Here is a 26,709-nt window from a genome sequence, read left to right on the forward strand (position 1 = left end):
TAGACATTTCCAGATATAGAAGATTCCTTTATATCGCAACTTTCACATCTAGGTCACTGGGAAAACATTGGTTTGTGTCCAAAAAGGCACCCTATTCCCTATATAGTGCACTAACTTTGACCCTGGCCTGACATCTGGGACGCAGGCATTAAAGAAAAGAGACAAAAAAAAGCGTGAGGTCACAATGAAGTTCTAGGACTAAGGACTATAAGTCTGTGTTTACAGTTACTGTTTAGTTGACAGTGTATGAGGAAGCCCAGACCAACTCTATGGCTGTTTCTGAAATGGCATCCTACTCCCTATGGGCTCCGGTCAAAAGTTGTACACTCTATAGGGAATAAGGTACCCACTTGATACACAGCCTGTGTGTTTAAGCAGTGTATTAAGAAGCCCAGACCAATTACATGACCCCAGACAGACAGACAGAGACAGACATGAAAGAATGCCGCAGCAATGGATAGCTGCTGTTTTACAGGCTCCTGACCCATTTGTTTTTCATGCTGATCTTAACTTTTTTGGTACATAATGTTTCCACCATCGTATCCTATGACCGAAAATAACTAACTTCGATTTGGATGAAGAGCTTTACTTCAACAAGTCAGAGGCGTAGCACATACTGTACTGCTCACACCGGACCGGACCCATCTCCCTGAGACTCAGAAAAAGGTGCCATTAGAGGGGCGATGTGCGGGCACCCTGATCACACTTCGTCGGTGACTGTAAACCGCCTCTACCATCTGTTCTATTGGTAAACGTACAATCACTGGAGAACAAACTGGACGAGCTCCGTTCTAGACTATCCTATAAAGGGACCCTGAAGAACTGTAATATTCGATGTTTCTCAGAGTCGTGGCTGAACAAGTACAAGGTTTTTCTATGCATTGACAGAACAGCAGCGTTGGATAAGCTCAAGGGGGAGGTGTGTGTGTGTCAGGGTTTTCCTGTGGTGAAGTAGAGGAGGACCAAAACGCAGCGTGGTTATATTGACTCATGTTTAATAAACACGGATAAACATGAACACTACAAAAACAATAAACTTGGAAAACCAAAAACAGCCCTATCTGGTGCAAAACACAGAGACAGGAACAATCACCCACAAAACCCAACACAAAACAGGCTACCTAAATATGGTTCCCAATCAGAGACAATGACAAACACCTGTCTCTGATTGAGAACCATATCAGGCCAAACATAGAAATAGACAAACCAGACACACAACATAGAATGCCCACCCAGCTCACGTCCTGACCAACACTAAAACAAGGAAAACACATACGAACGATGGACAGAACGTGACAGAACCCCCCAAGGTGCGGACTCCGAACGCACAACCTAAACCTATAGGGGAGGGTCTGGGTGGGCATCTCTCCGCGGTGGCGGCTCTGGCGCTGGACGTGGACCTCACTCCATAATTGTCTTAGTCCACCTCCTTAGTGTCCCTTGAGTGGCGACCCTCGCCGCTAACCTTGGCCTAGGAAACCTAACAATGGGCCCCACTGGACTGAGGTAGCTCGGGACCGAGGGGAAGTTCGGGACCGAGGGGAAGCTCGGGACCGAGGGGATGCTCGGGACCGAGAGGATGCTCGGGAGTGAGAGGAAGCTCAGGAGTGAGAGGAAGCTCAGGAGTGAGAGGAAGCTCCGGTAGGTTGATGGATCTACCAGATCCTGGCTGGCTGGTGGTTCCGGCAGATCCTGGCTGACTGGCAGATCCTGGCTGACTGGCAGATCCTGGCTGACTAGCGGATCTGGCAGATCCTGGCTGACTGGCACTTCTGGCTGAATGGCGGATCCTGGCTGATCCTGGCCGACTGGCGGATCCTGGCCGACTGGCGGATCCTGGCCGACTGGCGGATCCTGGCCGACTGGCGGATCCTGGCCGACTGGCGGATCCTGGCGGATCCTGGCCGACTGGCGGATCCTGGCCGACTGGCGGATCCTGGCCGACTGGCGGCACTGGCGGCGCTGGGCAGACTGGCGGCACTGGGCAGACTGGCGGCACTGGCGGCGCTGGGCAGACTGGCGGCACTGGCGGCGCTGGGCAGACGGGTAGCTCAGACGGCGCTGGGCAGACGGGTAGCTCAGACGGCGCTGGGCAGACGGGTAGCTCAGACGGCGCTGGGCAGACGGGTAGCTCAGACGGCGCTGGGCAGACGGGTAGCTCAGACGGCGCTGGGCAGACGGGTAGCTCAGACGGCGCTGGGCAGACGGGTAGCTCAGACGGCGCTGGGCAGACTGGCGGCACTGGCGGCGCTGGGCAGACTGGCGGCACTGGCGGCGCTGGGCAGACTGGTAGCTCAGACGGCGCTGGGCAGACTGGAGAAAAAGGCTCTGGCAGCGCTGGACTGAGGAGCACTGGTGCCTCTGGAATGAGGGCCTCTGGCGCCTCTGGCATGAGGGGCGGTAGCTCTGACAGCGCCGGACAGGCGGGAGACTCTGGCTGCGCTGGAGAGGAGGAAGGCTCCGGCAGCGCTGGACAGGCGGGACGCACTGTAGGCCTGATGCGTGGTGCTGGCACTGGTATGCCGTGCATACTATGCCAAACCAACAGCTTTCTTTCTACTCTGTCCAATACATCCTCCACACTCTCAGACTCAGCACTCTCAGACTCAGCACTCTGCTTCGCCGACAGCTCCAATTCCATCCATGGCTCTGCCCAGGGTCCTTTTCCGTCAAGGATCTCCCTCCAAGTCCATTTATTCAAAGAGTGCAGCATCTCCCACTGCTGCTGCTGCTGCTCCTGTTGCTGCTGCCTCTGTTCCTTCTCCTGCTGCTGCTTTTGCCGTTGCCCGTTACCACGCCGCTTGGTCCTTGGTTGGTGGGTGATTCTGTCAGGGTTTTCCTGTGGTGAAGTAGAGGAGGACCAAAACGCAGCGTGGTTATATTGACTCATGTTTAATAAACACGGATAAACATGAACACTACAAAAACAATAAACTTGGAAAACCAAAAACAGCCCTATCTGGTGCAAAACACAGAGACAGGAACAATCATCCACAAAACCCAACACAAAACAGGCTACCTAAATATGGTTCCCAATCAGAGACAATGACTAACACCTGCCTCTGATTGAGAACCATATCAGGCCAAACATAGAAATAGACAAACCAGACACACAACATAGAATGCCCACCCAGCTCACGTCCTGACCAACACTAAAACAAGGAAAACACATACGAACGATGGACAGAACGTGACAGTGTGTCTCTTTGTTAACAACAGCTGGTGCGCAATCTCTAATATTCAGGAAGTCTCTAGGTTCTTCTCGCGTGAGTGAGAATACCTCATGATAAGTCGCCATCACAAACCGATGCTGGCAGTAAGACCGCACTCAACGAGCTGCATAGGATCATAAGCAAACAAGAAAATGCTCATCCAAACGCGGCGCTCTTAGTGGCCGGTGATTTTAATGCAGGAAAACTGAAATTCGTATTACCTCATTTCTACTAGCATGTCAACTAACAAGGTAGAAAAAAATCTTACTCCAAACACAGAAAAAACATACAAAGCTCTCTCTCGTCCTCCATTTCGCAGATTTGACCATAACTCTATACACCGGATTCCTGCTTGCAAGGAAAAACTCAAACAGAAAGTACCAGTGACGCGCTCACAACGGTGGTCCGATGAAGCAGATGCTACTCTACAGGACTGTTTCACTAGCAGACTGGAATATGCTCTGGGATTCAACCGATGGCATTGGTTAATGGCATTGAGTAGTTAACCACATCAGTCACGGGCTTCATTAATAAGTGGATCGACGACGCCATTTTTCCACATTTTGGTACTTACAGCCTTACTATGAAATGGATGAAAAAACAATCTACACACAATACCCGATAATGACAAGGCAAAAACAGGTTTTTAGAATTTTTGACAATTTATAAAAAATTTACATAAATGTACGTATTCAGACCCTTTGCTATGAGACTCGAAAATTAGCTCAGGTGCATCCTGTTTCCATTAGTCATCCTTGAGATATTTCTACAACTCGATTGGAGTCCACCTGTGGTAAATTCAATTGATTGGACATGATTTTGAAAGGCACACACCTGTCTATATATGGTCCCACAGTTGACAGTGCACATCAGAGCATAAACCAAGCCATGAGGATGAAGGAATTGTCCGTAGAGCTCCGAGACAGGATTGTGTCGCGGCACAGATCTGGGGAAGGTTAGAAAAACATTTCTGGAGCAGTTGAAGGTCCTCAAGAACACAGTGGCCTCCATCATTCTTAAATGGAAGAAATGTTTTACCACCAAGACTCTTCCTAGAACTGGCCGTCCGGTAAAACTGAGCAATCAGGTGAGAAGGGCCTTGGTCATGGAGGTGAGCAAGAAGCTGATGGTCACTCTGACAGAGCTCCAGAGTTCCTCTTTGGAGATGGGAGAATCTTTCAGAAGGACAACCATCTCTGTAGCACTCCAATCAGGCATTTATGGTAGAGTGGCCAGATGGAAGCCACTCCTCAGTAAAAGGCACATGACAGCCCGCTTGAAGTTTGTCAAAAGGCACCTAAAGGACTCTCAGACCATGAGAAACAAGATTCTCTGGTCTGATGAAACCAAGATTGAACTCTTTGGCCTGAAAGCCAAGGGTCACGTATGGAGGAAATCTGTCACCATCCCTACAGTGAAGCATGGTGGTGGCAGCATCATGTGGGAATGTTTTCAGCGGCAGGGACTGGGAGACTTGTCAGGATCGAGGGAAAGATGAACGGAGAAAAGTACAGAGAGATCCTTGATGAAAACCTGCTCCAAAGCGCTCAAGACCTCAGGCTGGGTCGAAGGACAATGACCCTAAGCACACAGCCAAGACAAGGCAGAAGTGGCTTTGGGACAAGTCTCTGAATGTCATTGAGTAGCCCAGCCAGAGCCCGGACTTGAACCCTTTTGAACATCTCTGGAGAGACCTGAAAATAGCTGTGCAGCGACACTCACAAGCCAACCTGACAGAGCTTTAGAGGGTCTGCATAGAACAATGGGAGAAACTCCCCAAATGTAACGTAATAAAATATGGAAAAAGTCAAGGGCTCTGAATACTTTCCGAATGCACTGCATGTCCCTTTGACACTCTTGTTGAACTCATTACAGCAGGACTGTTTCAAATCAAAGTATATTGGTCATGTCCACACATTTCCAATGTTATTGCAGGTGCAGCAGAATTATTGTGTTTCTAATGCAGTAATGAGACCTAGCAATACAAATCAATACGCGCATAATCCAAAAGGTAAAAAGAAAGAAATGAAGAAATATCAGAGCGAGCAGTCAGAGTCCGGAATATAAATATATAATAATGGTGTCTATAGACATAGATAGTATATGAATAGAAAAGGTGTGTACAGCAGTAGTTATATAGATATAAAGTGGTTAAAACGGTATGTAAACATTATTAAAGTGACCAGTGTTCAACGACTATGTACTGTACATAGGGCAAAGCAGTCTCTAAGGTGCAGAACAGAGTATCAGGTGGTAGTCGACTAGTAACAGTGACTAAAATTCAGGGTAGGGTACTGGGTGGAGCCTGGCCAGTAGTGACTGTTTAACAATCTGATAGAAGCTGTTTGTCAGTCTCTCAGTTCAAGCTTTAATGCACCTGTACTGTCTTGCTCCTTCTAGATGGTAACGGGATGAACAGGCTGTGGCTCGGGTGGCTGAGGACCTTGATTATCTTTTTGGCCTTCCTGTGACATCGGGTGTTGTAGATGTCCTGGAGGGCAAGCACTGTACCCCGGTGATGCGTTGGGCTGACCACCTCTGGAGAGCCCTGCGGTTGTGGACGGTGCAATTCCTGTACCAGGCGGTGATACAGCCTGTCAGGTGCTGTATGGTGCATCTGTAGAAGTTTGTGAGGGTGTTAGGGGCCAAGCCAAATTTCTTCAGCCTCTTGAGGTTGAAGAGGTCCTGTTGCACCCTCTTCACCACACTGTCTGAGTGACGGGACCATTTCAGGTCGTCAGTGATGTGCACGTCGGGAAATGTGAAGCTTTAGACCCTCTCCGCTGCGGCTCTGTCAATGTGAATGGGGGGCGTTCTCTGTCTGCTGTCTCCTGTAGTCCACGATCAGCTCCTTCTTTTTGTTGAAGATGAGGGAGAGGTTATTTTCCTGGTACCACTCTGCCAGGGCTCTCACCTCCTCCCTGTAGGCTGTCTCATCATTGTTGGTAATCAAGACTTCCACTGTCAGCAAATTTGATGATTGAGTTGGAGACGAGCATGGCCACGCAGTCATGGGTGAACAGGGAGTACAGAACGGGGCTGAGCATGCGCCCCTGTGGCGGAGGTGTTGTTGCCTACCTTCACCACTTGGGGTCGGCCCGTCAGTACATCCAGGACGCAGTTGCACAAGGAGGGGTTCACACCCCCTTTTTTCTAAGAGTGGAGGGTTACCTTGGTTTTCTCGCTGTTGTCAAAGTTGTTGACGATGGAGACTCAAGACAGTGTTAGCCTTACAAGATAAAGCCTAGCAATTACGTAACCCTGGGAACTAATTCATAACCGCCTACAGCAAATATGCATTACTTTCATGGCTTTGTCGCTGTTGGCAAAGTTGTTGATGATGGAGAGGGACTCCTGGAAGCGGGAGCTACCGGTCAGCGCCACATCGGAGATCAGCTGGCTCACACACCAGCCCACATGAAAAGAGATTACAGTTTACTATAGAATACTACAGTACTTTCTATTGAATTCTGTAGTAAACTGAAGTATACTATACTACACACGGTAGTATCCCTCGATCATGTGTAGTATACTGTAGGATATTATAGTAAATACTACAGTATTATTCACAAAAAACAGTAGTAAACACTACAGTAATAGCAAAAACACCACAGTCCACAAAAACTTATAAAAGTGTAAAGTTGCATATACCCTGCCCATTCCCCTCTCACATATCCCAATTTGTGCCACACATTGTGCCAAATATTGTTTTTCCCTACAGGTTCTAGAAAAGAGCAGAAGCTCTGAACTATCCATTCAGAACCCAGTCCTACCTACAGGTTATGGAAAATGTTCTCTTTTCTCCACTTGGTTTCCTCAAGGAGAAAGCCTCCACTTCAATGTCAATGATAATCCAACAAAAACTATAGTAAATACTATAGTAATGTCTGCAAAAAAACAACAGTAAATACTGTAGTGTACTACAATCCGCAAAAACACAACATTAATTACTTTACTATATAATACAGTTTTTTTTTACCACAGTATTTATACTATAGTTAAGTGTAAACATTACAGTATACTACAGTAAAGTCTGCAGAAACACTACAGTGAATACTATAGTATTTATACCATAGTATACTAAAGTTTCGGAACGATAACAGTATCTCGTTAGTCTCATGGTAAGGAACAACACACAAAGTGGATATAACTTCTTTAGGAAAACAGCCCTAGTATTGGAAACAAACATCATTATGTCGTCATCTAGAGTCACATGGATTTATTTTCCATGCTATAGCACACATTATTTTACATACATCAGGTTTTTAAAGGACCAAAGAGTTTGGTCTGCTTTGAGTTTTCATCTTTGCCATGGAAACAATATTGCGATACTGGTATGGTCACAGCCCTAGTATACTAATATTTTTTTTAAATGTGGGAGAAGGCAGAAAGCGAGATGAAGGGGGAACCGATGTTAACACAACACACCCCTGGCCTGGGGTGGTCCAGTGGTCTAAGCTGCTGCTTCTGAATCACATGAAACTATGAAATTGATCAAATCCGACCGACTGCACTTGCACTCTCTATTTGCTCCTTCCTTTCCCACTGTCATGTCCAATAAAAATACAAAAAGGAGTGGGACTGTTCCAACCCTAAATCCAATAACCACACACACACACACACACACACACACACACACACACACACACACACACACACACACACACACACACACACACACACACACACACACACACACACACACACACACACACACACACACACACACACACACACACCGCTCTGGCTGTCCAACTGGATGAGTTATGAGATGAAAATTGGAGCCCATTTTCACCATGGATAATGAAATGAATGAATATGTCCCTTGACGGCTTATGGAAGCATTGACAATGGTTTCTGACACATAGCCGATTGTTAGAGGAGTTTGGGAAACTAAACAGCTGGTCTGTATTTTAACTTTTCACATTCTTTGGTCAGATGATCAAAGCAATGTCAGTGCTGTGATGTTAAATCTGCTTGGACTTCAAATGAGTTTCCAACTGGTTCATAGCCATTCTTAGTGACTGTTCATTGTTTATGCACGTTAAATATATTTGTGTGAGGGGAGTTTGTGCATGCCAAATGGTTGAGACCGCACAGAGAGGACTCATGGGTTGGGTATAGTGTTACTTTGACATAACATGAAGTGCTTTGAAACTTAGTTAGATGTTCATAGGCACACCAGTGATGGACTGCTGCTGATGCAATAACAGAATCAGTATTGCATTGTGCAGTTAAATAAACAAATCAGTTCCTTGCCGTTCACGGGGATGTTGTATATGACCTGTAGGTGAGTGCATAGGAAGGTTATCCTCTTGGCGTGTTAATTTATGTATTCATCTATCCAACCCACCCACCCGCCCACCCATGTTACAATAGCTGACCTGCAGGTGAGTGCATAGGAAGGTCTTCCTCTTGGTGTAATCGTAGTTGTTCCTCATCAGCAGGTAGAGTAGAGCGGAGGCCTCGGCCCGCAGCAGACCCATCTTAGACACACAGCACTTCAGAACCTCATTGCACAGAGCCGCACACAGAGTCACACGGCCCTTAACGGAGTAGCAGGAAATCAAAACTCGATGTGAGAATGCTGTTCATTCACTAGAGCTCAGCGTTCAACACCATTGCCCCTTCCAAGCTTAAGACACTGTGACTGAACACCTCCCTCTGCAACTGACACCAGGTGGTACAGTTTCTACCTCTAACTCCAGTATCCCTGCACATTGTAAATATGGTATTGGAACTGACCCTCTACTGTATATACAGTGCCATCAGAAAGTATTCCCCTTGGCTTTCTCCAAATTGTGATGTGGTACAAAGTGGGATTCAAATGGATTTAAATGTCATTTTTTGACAATGATCTACACAGAATTTGTCTTCTACTTTTAAATGATAACCATTTGTACAAACAAATACATTTTTAAAAACACCAATATAGTGATTAGATAAGTATTCAACCCCATGAGTCAATACATGTTAGAATCCCCTTTGGCAGTGATTACAGCTGTGAGTCTTTATGGGTAAGTTTCTAAGAGCTTTCCCACCCCTGGATTGTGCAACATTTGCTCATTATTATTTTCAAAATTATTTAAGCTCTGCCAAATTGGTTGTTGATCATTGCTAGACAGCCATTTAAGTCGTGCCATAGATTTTCAAGCAGATTTAAGTTTAAAAAAATGTAACTCGGACACTTCTGGAACTTTCAATGTCTTCTGGGTAAGCGACCAATGTAGATTTGGCCTTGTGTTTGGCCCTGTAGGTTATTGTCCTGCTGAAAGGTAAATTAATCTTCCAGTGTCTGGTGGAAAGCAGACTCAACCAGGTTTTGCTCTAGCATTATGTCTGTGCTTAGCTCCATTCCAGTTATTTTTCTATCCTGAGAAACTCCCCAGTCCTTAACAATTACAAGCATACCCATAACATGCAAAAAGGAAGCATGTTTTGTAATATTTTTTAGTCTGTACAGGCTTCCGTCTTTTCACTCTGTCAGTTAGGTTTGTTTTGTGGAGTAACTACAATGTTGATCCATCCTCAGCTTTCTCATATCATAGCCATTAAACTCTGTTTAAAATGTCACCATTGGCCTCATGGTGAAATGCCTGTGCGGTTTCCTTCCTCTCTGTCAAATCAAATTATTGAGCAATTTGAACATTTTCACAGCTTCTAAAAGTCGCTGCGACTCCACTGGTGAAGCAGTCATATAATTAAATCACATTTTATATGTCACATGCCCCGAATACAACAGGTGGTGAATTATTATTATGGTGAGATGCTTACTTACAAGCCCTTAACCAACAACGCAGTTAAGAAAATATTTACTAAAACAAGTAAAAAAAACTTCAAGGAACACAAATAACAATAACGAGGCTATATACAGGAGGTACCAGTAAAGAGTCAATGTGCGGGGGTACAGGTGGGTCAAGGTAATTTGTACATATAGGGAAGGGTAAAGATACTATGCATAGATAATAAACAGTGAGCAGCAGCAGTGTACAAAACAAAGGGGGGTATCAATGCAAATACTCCGGATGGCCATTTGATTAATTGTTCAGCATTCTTATAGGTTGGGGTAGAAGCTATTAAGAAGCCTTTTGGGACTAGAATTGGTGCTCCGGTACCGCTTTCCGTGTGGTAGCAGACAGCAAAGTCTATGACATGGGTGACTGGAGTCTTTGACAATTTTCTGGGCCTTCCTCTGACACCGCCTAGTATATAGGTCCTGGATGGCAGAAAGCATTGCCCCAGTGATGTAATGGGCCATATGCACTAACATCTGTGTTGCTTTACCGTCAGATGCCGACCAGTTGCCATACCAGGCGGTGATGCAACCGGTCAGGATGCTCTCAATGGTGCAGCTGTAGAACTTCTTGAGGATCTGGAGACCCATGCCATATCTTTTCAGTCTCCTGAGGGGGAAAAGCCGTTGTAGTGCCCTCTTCAAGACTGTCTTGGTGTGTTTGGACCATGATAGCTTGTTGGGGATGTGGACACCAAGGAACTTAAACTCACGACCGCTCCACTACAGTCCTGTCGATGTGAATGGAGGCACGTTAGGCCCTCCTTTTCTTGTAGTCCACGGTTAGCTCCTTTGTCTTGCTCACATTGAGGTTGTCTCTGACCTCCTCCCTGTCGGTGATCAGGCCTACCACTGGTGTGTCATCAGCAAACTTAATGATGGTGTTTGAGTCGTGCTTGGCCACGCAATCGTGGGTAAACAGGGAGTACAGGATGGGACTTAGCATGCACCCCCTGAGGGTCCCCCGTGTTGAGGATCAGTGTGCTGCTTGCCTCGAAGCAAGCAAAAGAATGTATTTAGCCCGTCTGGTAGGCTCTCATCACTGTGCAGCTCGCGGGTAGGTTTCCCTTTGTAGTCTGTCATAGATTGCAAGGCCTGACACATCCAACGAGCCTCCCAGCCAGTGTAGTAGCATTCCATCGTTGTCCTGTATTGATGTGTTGCCTGTTTGATGGTTCGTCTGAGGGCATAGCAGTATTTCTTATAAGCATCTGGATTAGTGTCCCGCTCCTTGAAAGCGGCAGCTCTAGCCTTTAGCTCGGATGTTGCCTATAATCCATGGATTCTGTTTGGTAAATGTACCTACGGTCACTGTGGGGACGATGTCGTCGATGCATTTATTGATGAAGCAGGTGACTGAGGTGGTATACTCCTCAATGCTATTGGATGATACCTGGAACATATTCCAGTCTGTGCTAGAAAAACCGTCCTGTAGCATAGCATCAGCATCATCTGGCTACGTATTGATTGAATCACTGGTATTTCTTTAGTTCTCTTGTACGCAGGAATCAGGATGATTGAATTATGGTCAGATTTGCCAAATGGAGGGTGAGGGAGAGCTTTGTACACATCTCCGTGTGTGGAGTAAAGGTAGTCTATCATTTTTTACCCTCTGAATGCACGTGACCTGCTGGTAGAAATTTGGTAAAACAAATTTAAGTTTGCTGTATTAAAGTCCCTGGTTACTGGGAACGCCACTTCTGGATGATCATTTTCTTGTTTGCTTAATTCACCTTTATTTAACCAGGTAGGCCAGTTGAGAACAAGTTCTCATTTACAACTGCGACCTGGCCAAGATAAAGAAAAGCAGTTTGACAAAACAACAGAGTTACACAAATGTACAGTCAATAGCACAAGACAGAAATATACAGTGCCTTGCGAAAGTATTCAGCCCCCTTGAACTTTGTGACCTTTTGCCACATTTCAGGCTTCAAACATAAAGATATAAAACTGTATTTTTTTGTGAAGAATCAACAACAAGTGGGACACAATCATGAAGTGGAACGACATTTATTGGATATTTCAAACTTTTTTAACAAATCAAAAACTGAAAAATTGGGCGTGCAAAATTATTCAGCCCCCTTAAGTTAATACTTTGTAGCGCCACCTTTTGCTGCGATTACAGCTGTAAGTCGCTTGGGGTATGTCTCTATCCGTTTTGCACATCGAGAGACTGAAATTTTTTCCCATTCCTCCTTGCAAAACAGCTCGAGCTCAGTGAGGTTGGATGGAGAGCATTTGTGAACAGCAGTTTTCAGTTCTTTCCACAGATTCTCGATTGGATTCAGGTCTGGACTTTGACTTGGCCATTCTAACACCTGGATATGTTTATTTTTGAACCATTCCATTGTAGATTTTGCTTTATGTTTTGGATCATTGTCTTGTTGGAAGACAAATCTCCATCCCAGTCTCAGGTCTTTTGCAGACTCCATCAGGTTTTCTTCCAGAATGGTCCTGTATTTATTTGGTCTCCAACCATCTTCCCATCAATTTTAACCATCTTCCCTGTCCCTGCTGAAGAAAAGCAGGCCCAAACCATGATGCTGCCACCACCATGTTTGACAGTGGGGATGGTGTGTTCTGGGTGATGAGCTGTGTTTCTTTTTTTCTTTTTTTATTTTTTTTCTTTTTTTTATGCCATTTAGCAGACGCTTTTATCCAAAGCGACTTACAGTCATGTGTGCATAAATTCTAAGTATGGGTGGTCCCGGGAACCGAATCCACTACCCTGGCGTTACAAGCGCCATGCTCTACCAACTGAGCTACAGAAGGACCTTTTACGCCAAACATAATGTTTTGCATTGTTGCCAAAAAGTTCAATTTTGGTTTCATCTGACCAGAGCACCTTCTTCCACATGTTTGGTGTGTCTCCCAGGTGGCTTGTGGCAAACTTTAAACAACACTTTTTATGGATATCTTTAAGAAATGGCTTTCTTCTTGCCACTCTTCCATAAAGGCCAGATTTGTGCAATATACGACTGATTGTTGTCCTATGGACAGAGTCTCTCACCTCAGCTGTAGATCTCTGCAGTTCATCTAGAGTGATCATGGGCCTCTTGGCTGCATCTCTGATCAGTCTTCTCCTTGTATGAGCTGAAAGTTTAGAGGGACGGCCAGGTCTTGGTAGATTTGCAGTGGTCTGATACTCCTTCCATTTCAATATTATCGCTTGCACAGTGCTCCTTGGGATGTTTAAAGCTTGGGAAATATTTTTGTATCCAAATCCGGCTTTAAACTTCTTCACAACAGTATCTCGGACCTGCCTGGTGTGTTCCTTGTTCTTCATGATGCTCTCTGCGCTTTTAAACGGACCTCTGAGACTATCACAGTGCAGGTGCATTTATACGGAGACTTGATTACACACAGGTGGATTGTATTTATCATCATTAGTCATTTAGGTCAACATTGGATCATTCAGAGATCCTCACTGAACTTCTGGAGAGAGTTTGCTGCACTGAAAGTAAAGGGGCTGGATAATTTTGCACGCCCAATTTTTCAGTTTTTGATTTGTTAAAAAAGTTTGAAATATCCAATAAATGTCGTTCTACTTCATGATTGTGTCCCACTTGTTGTTGATTATTCACAAAAAAATACAGTTTTATATCTTTATGTTTGAAGCCTGAAATGTGGCAAAAGGTCGCAAAGTTCAAGGGGGCCGAATACTTTCGCAAGGCACTGTATGTACAGTGTGTGCAAATGTAGAAGAGTAGGGAGCTAAGGCAATAAATAGGCCATGGATGCGAAATAATTCCAGTTTAGCATTAACACTGGAGTGATAGATGTGCAGATGATGATGTGCAAGTAGTGATACTAGGCTGCAAAACAGTAAGAGGACAAGTAACAATATGGGGATGAGGTAGTTAGGTGTGCTATTTACAGATTGGCTCAGTACAGGTGATCGGTGAACTGCTCGGACAGCTAATGCTTAAAGTTAGAGAGGGAGATCTAAGACTCCAGCGATATTTGCAATTCGCTCCAGTCATTGGCACCAGAGAACAGGAGGAAAGGCGGTCAAAGGAAGTGTTGGCTTTGGGGGTGACCAGTGAAATATACCTGCTGGAGCGCGTGCTATGTGTGGGTGTTGCTATGGTCACCAGTGATCTGAGATAAGGCGGTGCTATACCTAGCATAGACTTAGATGGCCTGGTGCCAGTGGTTTGGCGACGAATATGTAGTGAGGGCCAGCCAACGAGATCATACAGGTCGCAGTGGTGCGTAGTATATGGGGCTTTGGTGACAAAATGGATGGCACTGTGATAGACTAAATCCAATTTGCTGAGTAAAGTTTGAGGCTATTTTGTAAATGACATCGCCGAAGGATCGTAGGATAGTCAGTTTTACGATAATATTTTTGGCAGCATGAGTGAAGGAGGCTTTGTTGCGAAATATAAAGCCGATTATAGATTTAATTTGTATTGGAGATGCTTAATGTGAGTCTGGAAGGAAAGTTTACAGTCTAAACAGACACCTAGGTATTTGTAGTTGTCCACATATTCTAGGTCAGAACCGTCCAGATTAGTGATGCTAGTCGGGCGGGAGGGTGCGGGCAGCAATCGGTTGAAGAGCATGCACTTAGTTTTACTTGCATTTGAAAGCAGTTGGAGGCCTCGGAAGGAGTGTTGTATGGCATTGAAGCTCGTCTGGAGGTTTGTTAGCTTATGGCCTTATACAGCTCATTGAGTGCCGTCTAAGTGCCAGCATCGGTTTGTGGTGGTAAATAGACGGCCATGAAAAATATAGATGAAAACTCTCTTGGTAGATAATGTAGACATTGCGTACCAGCTGTTATTGACAAATAGACACGCACCACCACCCTCAACTTACCGGATGTAATTGTTCTGTCCTGCCGAATCACTGAAAACCCAGCCAACTGTATATTATCTGTGTCGTCGATCAGCCACGACTCTGTGAAACGTAAGATTTTAGAGTTTTTAATGTCCCGTTGGTAAGATTGTCTTAAATGGACGTCATCCAGTTTATTCTCCAGTGATCTGCGTCCCCTGTCTTTTCTGCATGCAAATGACGAGATTGAGTTTGGAAGCACAGCTGGACCTTTGTAGTAACTGGGGTGTATTGACCCAACATCCAAAGAGTAATTAATAACATCACCATGCTCAACGGGATGTTCAATGTCTGCTTTTAAAACAAATCTACCAATAGGTGACCATCTTTGAAGAATTGGAAAACCTCCCTGGTCTTTGTGGTTGAATCTGTGTTTGAAATTCACTGCTTGACTGAGGGACCTTACAGATAATTGTATGTGTGGGGTACAGAGATGAGGTAGTGTTAGAATGATTAGAATATTACCCTCTGAGACCATAACTCTGAAACCTTATGATAGCATGAAATTGATTAGCATCATTAGACTATTTTAATGCTGTGTGTGATTTAGTCAGTAGAATTATATCTGAGAGTGTAGTTCGTAAGTCAGAATTAATTTGTTTGTTGACAATATATCTAGTGTCTTGATAAGATAACGGACTGACTGAGCAAGATTCGGGGCCGCCCTTGGCTGGGGCACTGAGAACTTCCCAGGGTCTCTCCCTATGTCGGCTGGGTAGCAGGACAGTGTGGGCGTATGATAACTAATGTTTTGTGTGGAAGTATGTGTGTCACTATAAAATGAAGGTCTTTGTACTGTGCACGCCAGAACGTTCCCGTGAATAAACATTTGACTATTGTGGACTGGGCCTCTGTCTGTTTTCATTCCAACCAGTATCTTACAAATCCTGGTTGCAGACAGAGTCATTAAATTGAATTGGGGTATAAACATTGAGAACCTAATTCTCGTGACAGGTAGTCAAAAATCATGTTAAACACTCGAGACACATGTACCTTGTACCTGTTTAGGACAGAATTAGTAGCCCTACCCATTAGTGCAGTACAGAATCAAAACATCATCCTACCTCCCAATGTTCCTCTTTCCAACATAGTGGAACTGCACCAAGCATGTCCTGAAAGAGATTTTAAGAGGGGTGGAATAATGTTATTAATAATAGTCTTGTTCATTACTAGTCTTGTTCATTGGGCAGCAGGGTAGCCTAGTGGTTAGAGTGTTGGACTAGTAACCGGAAGGTGACAAGGTACAAATCTGTCGTTCTGCCCCTGAACAGGCAGTTAACCCACTGTTCCTAAGCCGTCATTGAAAATAAGAATTTGTTCTTAACTGACTTGCCTAGTTAAATAAAACACTTTTTTTTTTACATAGTTGACTTAGTGGTGTGCAAATAGGATAACAATATAACTCACTTGATAAGTGACAGTTATAGGTTAGCCTACTGTATGACAGAGAAAAAAAACTTGAGAACAAAAACCCTCAGCTATAAAGTGTTAATCATCAACCCAACATAACATTTTAAGTTCAGAGGGTTCCGCAGATGGACAAATACAGTTGAAGTCGGAAGTTTACATATACTTAGGTTGGAGTCATTAAAACTCGTTTTTCAACCACTCCAGAAATTTCTTGTTAACAAACTATAGGATTGACAAGTCGGTTAGGATATCTACTTTGTGCATGACACAAGTAGATTTTCCAACAATTGTTTACAGGCAGATTATTTCACTTACAATTCACTGGATCACAATTCCAGTGGGTCAGACGTTTACATACACCAAGTTGACTGTGCCTTTAAACAGCTTGGAAAATTCCAGAAAATGTCATGGCTTTAGAAGCTTCTGATAGGCTAATTGACATAATTTGAGTCAATTGGAGGTGTACCTGTGGATGTACTTCAAGGCCTACCTTCAAACTCGGTGTCTCTTTGCTTGACATCATGGGGAAATCAAAAGAAATCAGCCAAGACCTCAGAAAAAAATGTATAGACCTCCACAAGTCTGGTTCATCATTGGGATAAATTTCCAAATGCCTGTAGGTACCACGTTCGTCTGTACAAACAATAGTACGCAAGCTTAAACACCATGGGACCACGCAGTCATCCTACCGCTCAGGAAGGAGACACGTTCTGTCTCCTAGAGATGAACATACTTTGATGCAAAAAGTGCAAATCAATCCCAGAGTAATAGCAAAAGACCTTGTGAAGATGCTGGAGGAAACAGGTACGAAAGTATCTATATCCACAGTAAAACGAGTCCTATATCAATGTAACCTGGAAGGCTGCTCAGCAAAGAAGAAGCTACTGCTCCAAAACCACCATAAAAAAGCCAGACTACCGTTTGCAACTGCACATGGGGACAAAGATCGTACTTTTTTCAAATGTCTTCTGGTCTGTTGAAACAAAAATAGAACTGTTTGGCCATAATGAGGAAGAAAATGGGGGAACACCATCCCAACCGTGATGCACAGGGGTGGCAGCATCATGTTGTGGGGGTGCTTTACATTTAACATTTACATTTAAGTAATTTAGCAGACGCTCTTTTCCAGAGCGACTTACAAATTGGTGCATTCACCTTATGACATCCAGTGGAACAGCCACTTTACAATAGTGCATCTAAATCTTTTAAGGGGGGTGAGAAGGATTACTTTATCCTATCCTAGGTATTCCTTAAAGAGGTGGGGTTTCAGGTGTCTCCGGAAGGTGGTGAAGGAGGGAATGGTCTACTTCACAAAATAGACTGCATCATGAGGAAAGAAAATTATGTGGGTATATTGGCTTAAGCACAACAAACTCTAGCTATTGGAATTGCAATTACAAAGCCCCGACTTCAATCCTATAGAAAATCTGTGGGCAGAACTGAAAAAGTGTGTGCAAGCAAGGAGGCCTACAAACCTGACTCAGTTACACCAGCTCTGTCAGGAGGAATGGGTCAAAATTCATCCAACTTATTTTGAGAACCTTGTAGTAGGCTACTAGGATTACATGTCAGGAATTATGAAAAACTGAGTTTAAATATTTTGCTGGTGTATCTAAACTTCCGACTTCGACTGTTTGTCCTAAGGCTGTAATTCTATCGAACTTGCCATTAATAACATGTTTTTGTTGACAAATGACTGCCTGTTCACAAACACAGACTTTTTAATGTGACAATTGACGAGTTTTAGGGCTTCACTGTAACTACAGCTCAGGGTGTGTAATCAGGAAAATGTACTGACTCTAATCCTACATTCACACTGGAGAGGAGAACCTATTATATTCTAGTCTTGCATCCACACGGATGTTTTCTGTACTCCAGTGGAGGCTTCTGAGGGGAGGGCTCATAATGTCTGGAACGGGGTGAATGGAATGACATCAAACCATGTGTTTGATGTATTTGATACCATTCCATTTATTCCGCTCCAGCCATTACCACGAACCCATCCTCCCCAATTAAGGTGCCACCAACCTCCTGTACTGTACTCACTCCAGTAGACTAAAGGTGACTAATTCACTCTGGCTATCTACTCCAATTTCATTGCAATCTGGTTTGAGAGTGGCAGAGTACAGGATATTTTAGGAATTTACAAAACACCTTAAACTCGGTTGTTATGACAGGTGAAAGTAAACATCGGCCAAAAAACTGAATGAAATGGTTGACATAACCAATGCTAACATGAAAACAGCCTAACCAGCCAGGGTGCTAGGGTGAGTAAAATGGTCAGAGTGAGGTATTCTCTCATTTGTGTCTGGAAGTAGCTAGCAAGCTAGCCAACTTTAGCCAGTTAGCTTGGGTGCTGCAAATCAAATCAGATTGGTCACATACACGTGTTTAGCAGATGCTATTGTGGGTGTAGCGAAATGCTTGACTGCTGTTGTGAGGTCAGAACGCTTGGATCAACCCTACTCCTTGGCCAGTGTCCAGTGTGCGCTCTGAACGCTCCAAGATCGAAACGCTTTGAATTTACGAACGAACAATCTGACTAAAACTGAATTTACGAATGCACAATCTGAGAACAATGAATTTACGAACGACGAGAGCACGCTCTGAGCGCACTCGAACTCCAGAGTGAATTTATGAACACACATTGCATTTGGAAAGTAATCAGACCCCTTGACTTTTTTCGTTTAGTTAGACTTACTCTAAAAATAAATTGTTTTTTCCCCCTCGTCAATCGACACTGGTTAATAATAAAAAAAGCAATAGGTTTTTAAACAGGTTATTTTTTCTTTGGAATGACGCTACAAGCTTGGCACACCTGTATTTGGGGAGTTTCCCCCATTCAGTTTGGATGGGGAGTGTTGCCGCACACTCAAGGACATTCAGGGACTTGTCCCAAAGCCACTCCTGCGTTGTCTTGGCTGTGTGCTTAAGGTCGTTGTCCTGTTGGAAGGTGAACTTTCGCCCCAGTCCGAGGTCCTGAGCAGGTTTTCATCAAGGATCTCTGTACTTTGTTCTGTTCAGCTTTCCCTCGATCCTGACTAGTCTCCCAGTTCCTGCCTCTGAAAAACATCCACACAGCATGATGCTGCCACTACCATGCTTGCTTTACCGTAGGTATGGAGCTAGGTTTCCTCCAGACGTGACGCTTGGCATTCAGGCTAAAGAATTTAGTTTTGCATGGTCTGAGAGTCTTTAGGTGCCTTTTGGCAAACTCCAAGCAGGCTGTCATGTGCCTTTTACTGAGAAGTGGCTTCTGTCTGGCCACTCTACCATAGGGCCTGATTGGTGGAGTGCTGCAGAGATGGTTGTCCTTCTGGAAGGTTCTCCCATCTCTACAGAGGAGAGTGACCATCGGATTCTTGATCACCACCCTGACCAAGGCCCTTCTCTCCCAATTGCTCAGTTTGGCCAGGGGGCCAGATCTAAGTAGAGTCTTGGTGGTTTCAAATGTCTTCCATTTAAGAATGATGGAGGCCACTGTGTTCCTGGGGATCTTCAATGCTGCAGAAATGTTTTGGTACCCTTCCCCAGATCTGTGCCTCGACACAATCCTGTCTCGGAGCTCTACAGACAATTCCTTCGACCTCATGGCTTGGTTTTTGCTCTGACATGCAATGTCAACTGTGGGACCTTATATAGACCAGTGTGTGCCTTTCCAAATCATGTCCAATCAAATGAATTTACCACAGGTGGACTCCAAGTTATAGAAACATCTCAAGGATGATCAATGTAACAGGATGCACCTGAGCTCAATTTCAAGTCTCATAGCAAAGGGTCTGAATACTTGTATATTTATTTTTAATTTTTAATAAATGTGAAAACAAAACTGTTTTCGCTTTGACACTATGGGTTATTTTGTGTAGATTGAGGAAAATGTTTTATTTAATCCATTTTAGGCTGCAAGATAAGTGTGTAAGGTAAATGTGGAAAGTCAAGGGGTCTGAATACTTTCCGAAGGTACTGTAGTATAGAATCTATTGTAATCCTGCATCCACTCAGAGGTTGTGTGTACTCACTCCAGTAGACTGAGGAAGTTGATGATGTCCTGAGGGTTGACCTTGTTCCAGTAGGCCAGCAGTGTGTCTAGAGACAGAGACACAACAGGAGAGAGATAGACACTGAGTCACCAAGCAGGCCAACAGGAAACAATACCCAGAAAATTACACAATGACCAGACCAGTGCCATTTGGAATGTTACCCATGTCCGCTAAAACAACATAACAGTCAGAAATTCTACAAATGAGGGAGTCAATGAAAATGTGTAGATACATATTCTATTATTATGCCTGTATAATATAGGGGAAAAACCCCATATAATATAAAGTATTCATACAGTATCTAGGTATGTATCATAAAACCATTTTAGGTACAGATCTACACAGTACTAAAAAAAGCAACCGTGTTGCTGTCCATAGAGATACATGCATTACCATAGAATTACATATACAACTCAATAATAATTCTTTAACAATAAATAATTTCATAGGATCTCTGGATAATCCTATAGTATAATACAGTGCTATAGGCGTATGTAATGTTGTGTTGGCTGACCTTCTGAGTGTGGCACTCAGTCATACCATGAGTAAGAAAAAGGATGATTGAAAGCAGATTGACATTTGCTCTTGTCTTATTACATGACTGGTTTTCTTCATCTGATCTCAATCCAACATGTTTCTAGAAAGCTGGCACAGAGTCAAGACACTGGATAGTATCTTTTTAACTATGTGAACCAACAGGTATAGTATATAACGGCCCTCAAGTGTTTGAGAAAGACCCAAGCGTCAATATGTGACTGGAAAAAACAACAACAGAGATGAGGCTGCTGTCTCTCTGTGTCTCTCTCTCTGTCTGTCTGACCACAGAGTGAGAAAACATGGTATAAGAACCATGTTTATTTTTTAAAAAGAGCAGGATGTGAAACATCAAATTCAATATTTGACTGTTGCTACGATGTTCCCTACTGAACAATGCCCAGGGCATTCTCTCTGGTTGTGTCCCATATGGCATCCTAGTCCCGTTATAGTACACTACCCTACGGGCCCTGGACAAAAGTAGTGCACTATATAGGGAATAGGGTGCCATTTAGGACACCACCTCTGTTTCTGTTTGATTTGTATTGGCCAATCCACCACCCTCCCTCTGTCTCGTACCTAAAAGCTGTCTGGAGTGCCAGGGTCTATGAACAGAGATCCTCTGGAGTCCTCCCTCCTTACCGGGTGGCCATTCTCATTTCCTGGACCTGGGGAGAACAAAGAAACATGTTGACATAGCTTCTCAAATACATTTTGTGGGCGGTAGGTAGCCCAGAGGTTATAGAGGTGGACTGGTTAGAAAGGTTGCTGGTTCAAGCCCCATGCCATGTGATACAGAAGAAGTGGAGATTGAATGGGCCTCTTGTGTCATTACTAACACTACCATTGTGCCCTCGAGCAAGCCATTTAACAGCAAAAAATATAGGCGCTGCTCTGTGGTTGACCCTGTGCTTCTTGATGTGTGTGGCACCTTAATTGGGGAGGACGGGTTGGATGGAATTGTATGAAACAGATGGTTTCAAGAGGTCCTCTGGTTTCCATGTATTTAATACTGTTCCATTTACTTACTCCATTCCACACGTCCTCCCCTCACCAGCCTCCTGTGGTGTGTGGGTTTGGGGAAAAAAGCAGAAGGAGAATTTATGTTCTAACCAAATGGACAATAATGTATTATTGCTCTGATGTTTTGGTTCAAAAACATCAGAGCAACATTTTGATGGGACATGATGCCGTTCTAATGGGTCTGCTCACCTGCTCTACCGTACAGGCAAACACACAGCGATGAGGGGTTAACACTTTGAGGACAGATGTCCCACTGACCGTGGTCTTTATCGATGGCCGTGCTGGTCCTGCGGCTGTCCATCGAGCTGGTTGATCTCAAGTCATCTCTGGAACCCTGCAAAAGCAAGGGACAACCATAAGGTTGGGATCAATTTCATTTCAGTAAATTCAGGAAACTAACTGAAATACCAATTAACATTTTCAGTTAAAACTCCAAAACGTCAATATATGATTGATATATCACGAGACTAGCTAGAGTAAGTCAGGACCCCCAGGGGTGGAGGGACTCACGGTGAAGCCCAGGCCAGGGCTGGTGGTGTGCCGCTGGGCAGACAGCTGCTTGAGGTTCTGGTAGAGCAGCTCAAGCAGTGGAAGGCACAGCAGACAGATGGTGGTGCTGGTTCTGAATAGGGGGGATGAATAGAGTAACATCAAGTTAATAATTAAGTTATTATAATTTGACAGGTTTTCCAACAATCTTAAGTTATAGCTGTCATTAATTGTATAAATCCCATGGGTTCTGCAGAGGCCCCATACCCGAAAACGCCACACGGCCAATTCAGACGTCGGATAAACACTGTAACTAACTACCTTTGTCGTAATGATGCCTAAGCTAAGGAGCTAACTACAAAATAAGTGGCAATGTGCTTGACTAACACATGATCTGTGCAACTTAGTAGGGCGTTGTAGATTCCAACAGGCCAATGTACATGATCAAAGTGATTGATAGGTGGTACTCAGCAGTGATAAAAGTATGCATTATTTACTTTGAAGAACTACAAAATAGTGTTTTTGTCAGAAAACATAGGAAGCAGCTCTATAGAGATGAGACAATGACTTGGAATGAAATAATAAAGTCATCAATAAAACAAATGTAATATACTCAATAACTATAGTATTTTATTAAAGTAAAGTAAAGTGAAGTGAATAAATGATGGTTAGTAAGTGATAAGCAGTAATGGACAGTCACTACCATCATGGGACTTTTATTCATTGTTTTATTCTGTGCTGTTACAGCCTTCAACCCAAATAATCTAAACCGAAATCGAAAACGGTGATTGTTTTTTAATAATCTAACCGAAATCGAACTGACCTCAATAAGCACGAATCGCTCAGCACTACACATAACATACTGGTCAACACTACCATCTGACACTATCACAGTGTCAGATGGTTGACATAGCTCATGTCAACCAAAACGCATCTGCTGTACGATGAGAGGAACACTATTCGAAAGCTGGCCTTTATTACAAACACAATGCTTGGCTATTTGCATCTACAAGGCTGATACAGTATGGATTTGCATAACAGACTACTTTCTTATCTTGATTCAGGAGAGACAGTGAACACTCCTCAGTCCAGGAGCTAACTACAAAATAATAGTGGCATAACTACAAAATAATAGTGGCATAACTACAAAATAATAGTGGCATAACTACAAAATAATAGTGGCATAACTACAAAATAATAGTGGCATAACTACAAAATAATAGTGGCAATGTGCTTGACTAACACATACAATTGAGGAAACAGTTAATTCCCCCATCAGTGTATTAATGGACGACGTGGAGAGCTACCATCCAGCTCGAGGGAGGAAAATAGTACGACTACAGGGGTGGGGGGTGGGCAGGCTGGAGCGGAAGGCTAGAGATATTTATTTTTGCCCAAGTTGTTTTATTGGCTCAGCTCCAACTTCAGATGGATGAGTCAAAAACCACAATGTGCCAAATAGAATCCTACTGTTGCGTAATTTGAGTTGTTTTTCGTACAGGCGTGTTTTGACGTCAAATTGCATGTATGGTATGCAAAATGCGTTCAGGTCGGCAGGTCTGCTGTCACCCCCTCACCTCATTCTGGGTCTGTCTGTCTGTCTGTCTGTCTGTCTGTCTGTCTGTCTGTCTGTCTGTCTGTCTGTCTCCACTTCCTCCTCACCTTGTTCTGGGTGTAACAGTCATCCATGGCGTGTTTGATAAGCAGGTTCTTCAGCACGGCCACTGCTATCTGTCTGACCTCTGGTGACCCCTGCAGGGCCTCGGCCACCTCCCTCAGCAGCAGACCCACCAGGAAGTGGTTCTTACAGTACTCCTCCGTCAGCGCAGACTCCAGGCTATGGTCTGGGGTCAATGGTCAACATGGTTAGGTCATGTCCTTAATCACAGCCTATTTCCTGGCCAAAAGCAGTGCACTACAGTGAGCTCCAAAAGTATTGGGATAGTGACACATTTTTTGTTGTTTTGGCTCAGTACTCCAGGACTTTGGATTTTATACAATGACTTAAGTTGACAGTCTGCACTTCAACTTTATATTTAAAGCGCGGACTTTCATCCATATCCATGAACTGTTTAGAAATTACAGCACAATTTGTACACAGTCCCCCCATTTTAGGGAACCAAAAATATTGGAACAAATTCACTTACATGTGTTTTAAAGTAGTAAAGCCTGTAGTATTTGGTCCAATATTCATAGCACACAATGATTACATCAAGCTTGTGCATCTAGAAACAAGTTGGATTTGGTTTGTTTTGGTTGTGTTTCACATTATTTCGTAGTCAATAGAAAATAAAGTAGTGTGTCATTTTGGAGCAATTTTTTATTGTAAATAAGAATATAATATGTTTCTAAACACATCTACATTATTGTGGATGCTACCACGATTTCGGATAATCCTGAATAAATTGTCAATAATGGTGAGTGAGAAAGTTAGAGGCATAAATATCATACCCCCCAAAGAGAACCTCCCCTGTTATTGAAATGATGAGAGGTTAGAATGTCTTGGGGGTATGATCTATGTGCGTCTGTAACTTTCTCATTCATCATTATTCACGATTCATTCAGGACTATCTGTAATCCTGGTAGAATACACATGAATGTAGAAGTGTTCAGAAACATATTCTATTCTTATTTACACAAACAAATGACCCCAATTTTTTCAGTTTTTGATTTGTTAAAAAAGTTTGAAATATCCAATAAATGTCGTTCCACTTCATGATTGTGTCCCACTTGTTGATTCTTCACAAAAAATACAGTTTTATATCTTTATGTTTGAAGCCTGAAATGTGGCAAAAGGTCGCAAAGTTCAAGGGGGCCGAATACTTTCGCAAGGCACTGTATGATCTCCGCATGTGTGGTTCCCACCGTGAAGCATGGAGGAGGTGGTGTGGGGTTGCTTTGCTGGTGACACGATCTGTGATTTATTTAGAATTCAAGGCACACTTAACCAGCATGTCTACCACAGCATTCTGCAGCAATACATTATCCTACGGGTTTGCGCTTAGTGGGACTATCATTTGTTTTTCAACAGGACAATGACCCAACACACCTCCAGGCTGTGTAAGGGCTATTTGACCAAGAAGGAGAGTGATGGAGTCCTGTATCAGATGACCTGGCCTTCACAAATCACCCGACCTCAACCCAATTGAGATGGTTTGGGATGAGTTGGACTAGAGTGAAGGAAAAACAGCCAACAAGGGAGAGAGGAAATGGAAGAGTTGAATAGAGAGCGAGAACGAGAGAGAGAGAGAAAGAGAGAGAGAGAATGGAAGAGTTGAATAGAGAGCGAGAGAGAGAGAGAGAGAATGGAAGAGAGGAATAGAGAGAGAATGTATGGTAGCAGTCCCTCATGCAGCGGCAGCAATACATACTCTCCCCTCGTCTGAAATCGTCAGTCAAAACATCAAACAGAGAAAAGTAATTTGATTTCCTCGTTCAAAGACAGCAAGTGTGACAATCTCCAGGCTACAACAAAACATTGGTCCAAGCAGGCGGTTCGGATTTTAGCAATCATGAAGAGTTTAGGAGTTTCCTGGATAGAAGGAGGTAGCAGAAGTGGGTTAGTTGCATGCCGACTCAGTTGGCGTTCAAACTGCAAACGTGGCGGTTGATGTTATGGAGGCATCACCTACCTGTTGCGCCAAAAAGCTCCGTCGCGTACGAAATAAAATCTGACAACCACAAGCAAAACAAGAGGGAGGAGAAACAAATGAGTAAAATAAATGAACATAGCATGCAGTACTATTACCAGAATATAAATGGGTAAATATCATTCATATAATTAATTTAACAACCTCCCTTTTGCTAGACTCCACATGGTCTGCTCTGTATTAGACTTGATCCTCAAGGGTCCTTGTACTGCAAGTCGTTTTTTTCCATGTTACATTAATTGATACATTAAAAGGGAAATTTCACCACTTTTCAAACTCATATTGAGGATGAATATGAGGTTGAAAAGTGGTGAAGTTTCCCATTAAGTGACCAGGGAGAAAGGAAAACCAGCATAAACTGCAGAACAAGGCCAGAGTTATGCACCTCAGTAATAGATGGCTGTGTGTGGCACGCCTAGAAATGAGAATGAACAGAACAGACATGGAAGCTCTAACCCTGGCAATTGACTGGTACTGTATACTCACAATGGCTGTCTGGTATTGGGATGCAATCATGTCCATGGTATTTTGGAATGTTCTATCAACGGATGCTGGATTGCCATGGTAATGTAGAATGTTCATTCAAATGATGCTAACTGGCTCATGCAATGGAACGGATTTTTTCTAATGCCAGTTGAGTTGACTCAACAAATCACAGCACAGATTAAAAGGGTACACTTCCTGAGTTTCTGTAGGTTCAACGCTAGGTTAACGAC

The 26,709-nt window shown here is 43.7% G+C and overlaps 1 protein-coding gene and 1 pseudogene across 5 annotated transcripts; both read right to left on the reverse strand.

Moving 5' to 3' along the window:
- LOC118369158 (dedicator of cytokinesis protein 11-like) overlaps positions 1 to 26,709 on the reverse strand; it is a 65,871-nt pseudogene that overhangs the window by 14,550 nt on the left and 24,612 nt on the right.
- LOC127906068 (uncharacterized) lies at positions 976 to 26,156 on the reverse strand. 5 transcript variants are annotated; one of them, XM_052497250.1, is made up of 10 exons: positions 26,138 to 26,156; positions 25,976 to 26,014; positions 24,006 to 24,187; positions 22,365 to 22,476; positions 22,113 to 22,188; positions 21,411 to 21,499; positions 20,277 to 20,343; positions 15,912 to 15,959; positions 8,597 to 8,758; positions 976 to 2,839 (listed from the first exon to the last, which is right to left on the reverse strand). In XM_052497250.1, exons 8-10 carry the CDS (start codon positions 15,954 to 15,956, stop codon positions 1,481 to 1,483), a joined length of 1,566 nt encoding a protein of 521 aa, XP_052353210.1. In that variant the 5' UTR covers positions 15,957 to 15,959; positions 20,277 to 20,343; positions 21,411 to 21,499; positions 22,113 to 22,188; positions 22,365 to 22,476; positions 24,006 to 24,187; positions 25,976 to 26,014; positions 26,138 to 26,156; the 3' UTR covers positions 976 to 1,480. The 5 variants fall into 5 exon arrangements, with proteins under 5 accessions (XP_052353210.1, XP_052353211.1, XP_052353213.1 ...); XM_052497251.1 differs by lacking the exons at positions 25,976 to 26,014; positions 26,138 to 26,156 and adding an exon at positions 25,393 to 25,969; XM_052497253.1 differs by lacking the exons at positions 25,976 to 26,014; positions 26,138 to 26,156 and adding an exon at positions 14,830 to 14,910 and having other exon boundaries at positions 24,006 to 25,969.

This window comes from Oncorhynchus keta, chromosome 35, assembly GCF_023373465.1.
Source record: "Oncorhynchus keta strain PuntledgeMale-10-30-2019 chromosome 35, Oket_V2, whole genome shotgun sequence".
NCBI lineage: Eukaryota > Metazoa > Chordata > Actinopteri > Salmoniformes > Salmonidae > Oncorhynchus > Oncorhynchus keta.